The sequence below is a fragment of the Plectropomus leopardus genome, chromosome 3 (genome assembly GCF_008729295.1).
Source record: "Plectropomus leopardus isolate mb chromosome 3, YSFRI_Pleo_2.0, whole genome shotgun sequence".
In the NCBI taxonomy this organism is placed as follows: Eukaryota; Metazoa; Chordata; class Actinopteri; order Perciformes; family Serranidae; genus Plectropomus; species Plectropomus leopardus.
In genome coordinates, this window is record NC_056465.1 from 27,139,319 (window position 1) to 27,150,741 (window position 11,423).

At 41.1% G+C, this 11,423-nt stretch overlaps 1 protein-coding gene across 1 annotated transcript; it reads left to right on the forward strand.

Moving 5' to 3' along the window:
• The first annotated feature begins 1,874 nt into the window (after window positions 1–1,874).
• On the forward strand, window positions 1,875–4,309 carry org (oogenesis-related gene). The gene is made up of 6 exons (XM_042483915.1): window positions 1,875–1,996; window positions 2,113–2,184; window positions 2,262–2,481; window positions 3,479–3,642; window positions 3,981–4,085; window positions 4,179–4,309. Exons 1-6 carry the CDS (start codon window positions 1,940–1,942, stop codon window positions 4,224–4,226), a joined length of 666 nt encoding a protein of 221 aa, XP_042339849.1. The 5' UTR covers window positions 1,875–1,939; the 3' UTR covers window positions 4,227–4,309.
• Window positions 4,310–11,423: the final 7,114 nt, after the last annotated feature.

Here is an 11,423-nt window from a genome sequence, read left to right on the forward strand (position 1 = left end):
GGATATTTGGATAAATGTTCTCCCGGCTTGTCTCGAAGTCAGATCCCAGAGAGCACCCGATGGACCTTGCACTGCTGGTAGCCCACAAGAAAGCCCGGATCCCTGCGCTGCTATGTCTGCGTGACGTGAAGAAATCATCTGAAGCTTTGTTTCCACTGCAGATAGCTCCAATGCTGAACGTCCGTGTGACTGAGTTCTTGTCCATCACTGGGTGTCTTTACCTTTTGTTGCACACTGGCTTGGTTGTAGATTGGAAAGACGATGGGTGAGAGGCAGCTTTTATACATCTCCGGTTCCCACATTTTGTCCTCCACCAAATGCAGCAACAGATGCGTAAATGTGACGACAGCCAGAGGTGGAAATGGTTACCACATAAGGAGCTTGTCATGAATGGAAGCATAGTGATGGGCCTCCCTCTTAAACTCTTTCATATGCTAAAGAGCAGACAGAGGTGCAGCATCTCTCAGAGCAGTTAATAAACTTTTCATTGTTTGATGGTTTCATTGCACCCTCCTAAAGCCCAAAGTAATGTCTTAAAATGATTGGTTTAGTGGGTCCAACAGTCCGAAGATATTCAGCACAGACAGTATTTACTAACCATCACTTAAGACAAAATAAAGCAGCAAATCTGCACACTTGTACTCATCCTTAAAATATACAACCACAGCCTACATGGGGTGAAGGGGGGGTGCAGTCTGAACAGGCCTACAACAGTTACATAATGATATGATGCATTGTCAGAGCCAATAGTGATGTAAAAATAAAACAAATATGAAAAAATTCTTTGCTGGTCCAAAGTTTTATTTGTTATAGACATCATAGCCAATTGGGAAAATTAAGGGGGCAACAGTGGGGTCGACGAGGAATAAACAGGCCGACCTAATTGTAAAGAAAGTGATCAACAAGAAAAGGCTACACCACAGATGTGGGAGACACTGCAGGAGTGGTAACAAATATTACTGTGTGCTCTGCGTCTTCTTAAAGAGAACCTGGGATCCTAACCCCTGACAGCTTCAGCGTCAGGTGAGGGAGACTTTGATGTGCCTCAGACAGCTTGACAGAGATTGTGACACTTTTCGTTTTTTATATCATGTGTATAAATTATATCCACACTATAAAAGATGTTAAAATTCACTTGCTCTATGCTGTAGGAAAGGGACCCACTCGGACTTAGCTGTGTAGGTCGCTCAAGTGTTTGCCTTATGGTGGTGGGGACAAATGAGACGAGAGGTTTGAGTCTGAAAATTTTAGAATAGAATAATCGTTATTGCCATTACATAAAAACAATGAAATGGCAGAGCATCTCTCTGAGCACGTAGTACAAATAAAAATAACAGTAGAGTGCTAATATACATATAAAGAGATAAAAACACATTCATTTTCACAGTAAAAGAGAAAAAAATGACAGTTATGAAGTAAATGCAAATCAAGTAGTCTGATGCAATAGTGCACCAAACATTTAATTTCCTACATTCTGGTGAAAACGTATGCACCAAATCGTACCTTTTCTGCATCAATTAATGGTGTAAACATTTTATGTTTTTATTACATTTATATTGTATGTACAAGGAAATAAGCATGCAAAATCTAGATTTTATGCATTACATACAAACGCAGATTATTTGCAGTTAAATTACAATACCACACAGAAGCACAGAAGCAGCAGCGTTTGCATATTGTTGATAAAATACTATTTGACCTATTTTCATGCCCAAACCGGTCACGTGACCACCATGCGTCAGCCTGTTGCAGGTCAATTGGCGGGAGTTGTCGATTGGTCCGCTGTGATTGCGCCAGGTGCGACTGTCCCTGTCGATTGGCTGCACAGTGGCAACTTCGGGGTACATTTTACCCTCCAAATCTCGTTCTCACGATAGTCTTTTAGCTTCTCCTCCTCACCTCAGGCCGGCAGATCCAGCAGGCTTTGACCCGCAGCAGGATGGCACCGGAAACACACAGAGACGCCGTGGAGCCGGAGCAGGCCGAAAACACCGAGGTAATGCTGCACAGCGAAGTGGTCTGTGGCCGTTTCATTCTGTCTAACTGTTAGAGAAGACTTACATCAACATAAAGTGATGAATTGTTTTTCCTGCTTTTCCTCCTCCTCTGCAGGGCACGGTTGTGAAGAACGGCGGTGTGTTTCGCTCCGTGCTGCGCGGCCTCCTCTGGCCCTTCGGCATCGTGGTACGAGCTGCAGCTAAAATCTGTTAGACTTTCACCTGTTAGCTCCACACACGACCTAACACGGCTCTCCTCTACAGGTGCGCGTGTACCGCGGGTTTTGGTGGGTGTTGGGTTATCGGCAGCCACAGGAGAAAGCCTTCGTGAGCCCCGCGGTCTCCAGTCCCGCACGCCAGAGCCTCGCCGGCCGCAAGCGCCTCCACCGGGTCACCCGGCTGCTGCTGTCCATCCTGCCCCGCTGGGTGCAGGGCGCCATGGGCTACCCGGTGTCCAGCAGCATTGGGCGCTGCCTCTCACCAGGTATGGATATGAATTTTTTTATTCAGCTTTTTCTAAGACAAGTGGTGCTTTCTGTGTGTGTTTTTTTTCCACTCAGTGTTTGCAGCACATGAAAACCACACACCAGCATCTGTTTTTCAGATATCAACTGATATATTCTAATTGTCCTTTTTAAACCAGTTTTCAGACCGTATAAAGGAGCAGTGTGTAAGATTAATACGTTTTTGTGGGATCTCTAGCATTGAGGATTAAAGATTGCAACCAGCTGAAACTTTTCCCAAGTACCAAACTACATGTGCCAAACCTGAACTTCCATTTAGGAATCCTTCAGTTTTTTAGGTTTTTACTTGGAGCTGAATTATCCACCGAGGTCTCTTCTACTCAAAAAACCAAACTGACCCTGTGATTTAATGTGGTAAAAAGCTGGACAAAGCAGTTTTACTTTAAACTGGTATTTCTCAAATGCTGTTTGGCATGTTGGAGATGGGCTGCTAGCCCGTCACCTGCTTATGTGTGCTCACCACTTGCTCTGATAATCTGATAATTTGGGATTGTAAATGGGGCCCTTGCGTTCAACCTCAGCTACTAGATGCCACTTAAAATTTCCGCTAGACCTTTAACCTACCTTTTTTAAAGGTTGGACAATCCCCAATTAATACCTGGTACTAGAAAATGTTTATGAGCATAATCTACATCAAAATATAGTCAAAAATTTGGAACTGGTGCCAGATTTGTGTACACTGCCAAATGCAGTAGCTTCTGACTGGAAAATGCCTCCTTTGTTCTGAGGCTCCATGGGGTAAGTTGGCAATTTATTCTGTCAACTCGGTTTTCCTGTTATCAAACAGGGCCAAACAAAACTGAAGGTATTAATTTAAGATGCCCAAATGTTTTTCTAACAGTGCATAACAATCGTGTTTGCAGAAGTATAATTTACTGTTTGACCTTTTAATGCAATGTTTTTCTGTATCAAAGCACGAGGGTACCACTTCCTAAAATATAAGCTTGTTTCCAACAGAAATCAGAGTCTCTCCTACTAAACCTTGTGGAAAGGGCAGCAAGAGAAAGCAGGATGAGTTGGACGAGGATGAGGAGGAGCAAGAGGAGAGTCAGACCTGGGTGGAGGCGCTCACTCAGGAGCTTGCTGAAGACGAAGGCCCAGAGGAGGATCCCGACTATGAGGTTAGTGCTTGGGTTCAGGCAGCACATATCTGCTGCTGTTGGCATTTTTGTGCTGGGAATTAATTTTTTTGGAAATGCAAAAGGTGTAAGGAAAGATTGTCCCTTGTCTCTAACCTGAAGGGAAATGACGGTGTATAAATGTCTGCTCAAAAGTGCCTGACGGTTATTTCTTTGGTCTATGGATGCATGAGTATATTTGTTTCGTACTCTAGAGGAAACATAAGGTACACATCTGAGAAATGGCAGCAATAATACAAAACCATTACATTTGAAAACGCGCAATACGAAATGCGATAATGGATGGAGACGTCGTTATCTGAATACTGACAATCTCTCAGCCCAGTACTGTTGAGACTGAGAGCGAAGAGTACCGCTCGCACAACAGCACAGAAAGCGACATTGAAGTTGAAGGCAAAGGCGTCGTCATTGAGGATGTGAAAATGGTAAGAACCATGGACACGCTTACAAAAAATGATATGTGTCAATAATGAAGACGCGAGTAATGCACTAACTTGACTTTTTGCTTTTATTTATAGGATATTGAGCTGTCAACTCCATCTGAAGTCTCTTGCCCTGCTGTTTAATGTGTCATATTGACAAAATGTATTGTTCCAGTGTTTTTGTATGTTTATATATTGATTCAATAAAATATTGTCTCTTGCCTTGACATTGCCATGGCCTTCCACTAGATGACAGTAATGATTCAGCGTTAAACAACGAGCCAAAGTGAGGAAATGTTGATGCACATCAGTATTTATTTTGAATGCAGTTGATACTAATCAGTTCATTTTTTAAACTTTTGTCAGCAGATATTGCAATTTTCCTCTTACTGCTTAATGTGGCACCTGTTAGCAGTTACTCTAAAATGTTAGTGGATTTGTACAGCTTGGACCCCTTGGTTATGTGATTGAAAGGATAATGTTGCATCTAATTACAGGTGCTGTCAGCTTTTTAAAAAGTTAATGGTAATTTCCTTTCCAGTTGTGAAATTGCAATAAACTTCAGCTTTAGTGTTGCAGTGCAGTCATGCTGTCTTTGCATGTGATCTCTGCCACTTCGTCAGAAATGACTAAGATGTAATCGTGGAGGTCTTCACATTATAATTACAAATCACAAATTGCTAAATGTGTTTAAGTATTTAAATGTTGATCAGGTTTTTGGTAAGATGCAGACTTTATTTCAGTATATTTGGCTGTAATTAATACAAGCAGCAGAATTTACTGAACCATCGGAGCATGTAATTGTTATACTCAACACCAATAAAATATAAGGCAGGGTCCCTGAGGGAGTTCCTTGGGGTCCCCAGAAGAATGGAGTTGTTGTCTTCACTAATTTACTGTTGGAAGTTTTTTTTTGGCAACTTTTCAATTCAAACAACTCAGATGCACAAGAAAAAAAAGCAAGTTCATGCTGACTGAAAAGTTGAGCCTGGGTTTATTGCATATACCAGTTTTAAATAGTTTTGTATTGTTCCCCTTAGATTTATAAAGTAAATGAGAAAAACAAAATGTAAATTATATATTCCCAAAAGTTTCTAATAAAACTTTATATACACCAGTGTTCACAAGTTGGTTTTGTTTATTAATCATATTTTTGAATATATATTTTTAAATTCAAAAGTATTATACACCCGATGTCAGTGACTGTTGTGACCATAGGTTTCATTTCCTCCACACTGACCTTGTATATTCATCTCATACTTGTGAAAGCAATATCTCAAGAACACTTTGAGCGAGTTTCTTCAGCTTCAAGTTTTAACTTTGATACGTAACTGTACTGTTGGAAACAGAATTTTGAACTGTGCATTTTAGACCAAAGAAGCCATGATGAGACTGAGGGAAAGTCAAAGCAGTTGGCCTCTGAAAACTGTGTGTGCTGAGACTGACTGAGTGTACATCAAAAACTGTGTCATACAGGCTTAGGAGTTAATCATCAGAGGAGAGATGTTTCTTAGGTACAAAAATCCACAAGCTGGTAAACTCGCCAAATGATTTGGACCTTGTTTTTGCTCGGCAGTGTTGCATTTTTGATGTGCCAACAAAACAATCTTGTTTTAGCAAGAATGCGTATTTGGCTTCAGAGAGCAGTGCTGCATTCAAATGTTTGGGTGGCTGATGGTGGATATGGATGGCTAAAGATGTAAGCTCTGCTGACTTTAAACCTGTGACAGGGGATGAACTGGTGCTATTTTTGACTTAAAGCATGTGACTTTTGGGTTTTGGCCCGAGTTCATCCAAGCAGAAAACGAGTGTTATCGCAGCGCTCACCCTCCCACCGGCTCTGTGCTGCAGGTGAGGGCTAAGCTGCTGCCATGTGGCTCTCTGATGACTGGCATCAGGAGAGGATGAGGAGTGTAATTTTGTGCTGCCCACAGAGTTGTACCTTTTTCTGTCCACCTGCACACACGCAGCGTCTCTGCTCACCGCTGAGTGAGAGCTGTGTTTATGGGAGTAGGTGGCAGACTGCAGTGAAGAGCCCCGCGAACCTCTTGAAAAGGACTGAACCAGTGCTTGTCCTTGTCCAGCAATCAGCACCCACTCTCTCTCTCTCTGTGGATGGAGCAGAGAAGATCACGGGTGGAGATGAGCTAATGCTGGCCTTTTCTTTCCTCTGTACAAGCTGCTGCTTTTTTTGTTTATCTGGTTTAGATGCAAATTGTACACTTGAGGATGAAAGTGAGAGAGGAAGCACTCAGCAAACTAACATTGTGTTGAGCTGTTATAATCTAGGAAGTTAGAGGGAGAACTGATTTTACACATAAATGTGAGTTTGTTTGTCATGAGGAGGATTCAGTCTGTGAAAACATCAGCCAGTCACCAGAAGTAAATATCGGCATCGTATGTTTCTCCAAACATCAGATGCGTTACATTTGTGTTTCATACATATAGGTAGAAGAAATTAGAAGGCAAAAGGGTGATTTATTAATCTTGAGATTACAGTTGTCCTTGAGCCTGCTACAGCTTTGGAGCTGATAACATATCAGCATTACTAAAATAACGTATATGAGCTGACTTTGTTGCTGGGGGTTGGAGGGGATGGTGCATGTATGTCACATGCCAAGCTGCAGATCAGTGTCAAAGACCAACAAAGACAAAACCTGTTTTTTTTAGGTAGTTATTGTTGCATCTTTCAGCTTTTTTTCAGCCATAAATCTTGTTTGTTTTTTGTGAGCTGTATATACACCAATATTGTGCCACAAAAAGTCATTTTTCAGCGATACATGCTGCGTTTTCAGTCACTTTCTATCCACCAAAAGTGGGTACTTTAAGGCAAAACATGATCTCTTAAGAGTTTTTTGTGTCATAACCACATGTTAACCACAGCATTACATACATACATAACAACGGACATGTTAGTGTTTACGCCTTGCATTGTTACAAGCACGAGGCTGCCGTCCATGAGTAAATGCACGCTCCTTCTGCACTGTGATATCGCTGGTGGGTGTAGTTTTGAAGATCTAAAATATGCCATACTTATATATATAATATTTTTGTGCAGTGATTTGTGAAACAGCTTTTTTATAAATACTTGTGCCTGAATGGCATGTCTTACACCTCTCTGTGTGTATGCAGGAGGTGTGCCTGAATTGTCATGTCAATTAGAATGGCTGCAAAATTGTATAACATGGCAAAGTGTCATAAAAAAAATTTAAAAAGTTAACTTCCCGGATGATCTCGACAAGCATTCAACATTTAGACCTTCAGTAAACTGAATCGTGCTGTATGGCGTCTGAGTTAATTTATCCACTCTGTTTATTTGTGGGCTTACAGTTCAAAAGAGACCAGATCCAGTATTTATCGGAGGTCATTCAGTTGTTGACACCAACATCCAACCGCCTTCAATTCAGTTAATTCCTGAAAACGCTCGAAGTTGTTTTGACAGTGAACTTTGCGTCTGTTTATTTCTTTGGCTCTCAGATGTTTTTCACCTCCTGGCGCTCAGGTGAAAAGGCAGCCGCCACCTTACTGAAGCAGCACATTGGTATGAATTAAATGCTTGATGTGTGTGTGTGTGTGTGTGTTTGTGGGAAGGGCAGCAGTGAGAGCTGGATACAGAACAGGAACTGATGGTCTCTGGGGGCTCTCATGGCTGTCTGAACGTTTGAAGGGTAGACTGCTCAGTGGAGGCAGATATAGAGAGCATCGACCTCTATCTCTGGGTGTTTGTAGCCAGCTGGAGACTGCTTTTAAACCCAGAAAGCTCTGTCTTTGCCTTTCAATAAGCAAGGTGAAAACACAGCATCTGGAGGTGGGGGGGAGGGTTTATATTTCATGCACCGTCCCAGGTGAGCTGCAGAACAAAAGGCTGCCTGGCTCATGCGGAGGATGTTGTGGAGGTCTTGTTGTTCTGTAATGGACGGCTGCATGCGGAGTGATTTGTTGAGGTGATCAGTTTAGATGCAGGGTGGTTATGTTGCAGGCAGCGGGGGCTTTCATAATATGTCACAGCTTTTATCACATTTTTATCTGATTTCATGTGAGCTGCTCTGATGCAGCACAGGTTGTTATAAAACCTCTCACACACCACTCACCCAGCGGCTGGACACACCGCGGAGCCACAACTAGGGCTTGACATCGGCTTATTGTCACCTTGAATGAATGGCAGCAGGTGCCGGCTGCTCCCCTAGGCCCCCGGTCTGACCTGCGGGCTATTATCTGCCGCATTACAATGTGGCTGTGTAATGTCAGCCAACAGAAACGCTCAAACTCACCCCCCCCTGCCTCTCGCTTTTTCTCCACAACCCTCTCAACACAGTCAGCGTGTTTCTCTTTACCTCCAGCCTAACGACCAGCTGTCCCCGTAGATTTCAACAGCATCCATCATCTTCAGAGAAGTAGAGCAAGAAAAGAGGCATGAAAAATGAAGCAGACAGATGGGGCCTTCAGTTGGTCGGACACTTTGATGCTGAGGACAGTAGCGAGGAAAGTTTCAAAAACCTGCGTGGAAGTCAGATCTCGTGTAATCGATGTTGATTCAACTGTTGGCGGATGAGTAACCGCTACCTCAGGGCACTGTCTCTTAAAATCAAATCAAGTTGTCAGAACAAGACAGAAAAGAGTACATTTTTTTAGAGATAATTTGACACGGCTTTTCATTTCCTTAATGTTGGTTTCATCCCTTCAAATAGTTTTTATATGATGATCTGATGCCCTGAACGATCACAGGCCAGCTTATCCTCAAAAGTCCCCCTGTGAGCTACCCGGCAGCATCACCTCGGCTTCTCATCTGGATGAGTGTATTTTACGTCTCACCGCGCTCCTTGATCAATCCAGCAGGATTTAAAGGCTTTGCGAAGCTATCTGTGATTGTGATCGTCCTTGTCTGCGCGAAGGTCGCCAACACCTCTGACTCACAGCAAACTGTGCGGGGCTCTCAAAGTGTGTGAAGTCAGCAAATCCATTCACACATTTATGATGCTATTCTGAGACGCCGGCCCCGAGACCGGCGGGAAAAGTTCAGGAAGTCAGGCAGCTTGTTAGTTTTTTTCGCAATCAGGAGCATCTGATTTCTTTCCCCTTTGACTCTTTCTTGTTCAGTTTGTTTGCACCAGCTGGAGGAAGTCTGCCACTTTGTGTTCACAAGTCAGTGTGAATGTGACTGACTCAGAGGGGTCAAATGTCAATCATGAATGTCTCGACAGAAAAAAACTGTAGGGTATAACTTCACGTTTTTGTCATGTGTTTTTTTTTTTTTTTTTTAAAGCATTCTTTAAAGCATTTTATTTAGAGGGGTCAATTTGCTCAATTTTGTAGCAAATATACACAAATATAGAAATTATTGATACACAAACAAATGCAGCATGAAAAGAATTAGTGCATTTACGACACCGCTCTTCAACAGGATTGTTAAAATAAAAACTAAAACAATAAGACAATAGAAAATAAAAGGGAAAGAAAACATATATATACAAAAAAGAAACAACAAAACAAAACATAACCCACCCAACCTAGACACCCAATTTAAAGAATCCCACATTCAGTTCGTAGCAAAAATGATCAAATGGTACTACACTGTTGTTTTTTTTCCCCCAAATATTGAATAAAATGTTGTCAGATGGCATCAAACAATTTCACCTGCTCATTGCTAATATATCTTTTCCTCTTCAGCTGCAAGTCCTCATTGAGTCAACGTGTAGTTTTCTGATGTCTTAGAAATATTAAAAAATAATAGTTTGTGGCTTAGGCTCAATTTTCGATTCAATAATTTCTGAAATTATATGGGAAATGTTGCTCCAGAGAGGAGACAGAGGTGGAGCATTTACTTATGTTAGATTTGGGAATATGCCACCTATTTACTATTTTAAATTTCCTCAGGTAATGTCTGACTTTGATAGATCATTTGTTTGTCTGTTTTAAACTGTAATTCTGCTGTTCCTCTGCAAACTGGGTATATATTGTGTTTTTTTTATTACATTGTTTTTATAGTCCACTAATTCAAAATTTTTTCAAGCTGAAATATTAAAATTTTTGCGTATTGTTGCCCTCTGGTGGTGATGTGGAGGTTTTGTTTCAAAGCATGTTGTTTCTTTGAACGAGCTCTGCGCTCCACAGTGGTGGAATATAATTAAGTACTTAAGTATGAATTAGAGGTACTTGTACTTTACTTTGGCTTTTTTTCATGCTACTTCATTTTTCTTCTCTACTACATTTCAGAGGGAAGTATTTACTTTTTACTTCACTACAGTTATTTGACACTTTTAGTTATTTTACAAATTAAGATCCTTGAACACAAAACATACAAAAAGCTTATGAAAATTATTTTGTATTTTACTAATTTTTTTTAACATGTTTTCATTGCTACATTTAATGGTTCCAGCTTTATATTGTGAGAAATTGCTGTAATTAATTTTACCAGCTGAAATGACATTTCAACGGCTAGTATTGCATCATTACAGCCCCCTCTCACTCCAAACTCATCGAATAGCTCTGCGTCTTTCTATACTTGCGGCGTATGAGTATGACACCCAAAGCCACCTTCTGTGTCCAATGTGGCCGGACAGCATCATGTGGTCGAGGTGATGCCAGTTATAGCAGAAACCACCAAAGAAGTGGTTTTGGGTTTTTGCCAGATGTTTATACTTCAATCTGTCTGCCTATGGAAAGATTTTGTCACTGCATTAGAGATGCCGTTTCAAAACTTTACAGGTGTGTAGTTGAGAACAAAATGAGGCCAAGATCAGCGATGAGTGTGGTCTGATCAAGGAGGCTGAGAGTAGGAAAGGACCTCCGCTTTACAACCCTGCTCTACATTCGCTTTAAGCTGCGAATTGCTGTATTGTAGCTGGAGTGATCTCATCACAAGATTGTCTCTTGTAGTAACTTTAATTTATCTCTAATAATTTGAAGTTTATTTTATTGGTTTGATAAAAAAACATTGTTAAGTGTTTGGTTAAGAGAACCTCTGATCATTTCTAACTCGCTGAGCAATAATGGTGTAATCATGTCAAATATAAGAGCGTAGTAGTAACAGGATCATTTTTTCTGTCTTACCTACTTTTATTTTTAGTACTTTAAGTACATTTTCCTGATAATGCCTACATACTTTTACTTAAGTAGCATTATCAATGCAGGACTTTTGCTTGTAACAGAGTATTTTCACATTGCATTATTATTATTTTTATTTACATCAAGGATCTAAATACTCATACTTCCCCACCACAAGAACTCCAGTAAAGTTCAATCTGATTATCAGGTGAACTTTGCTGGATTTGTGCTAATTTAAATGTTTGCAAATGCAGACATGGTGCGAAACACGCACTTCCATAAATGAGGCTTTTTTTT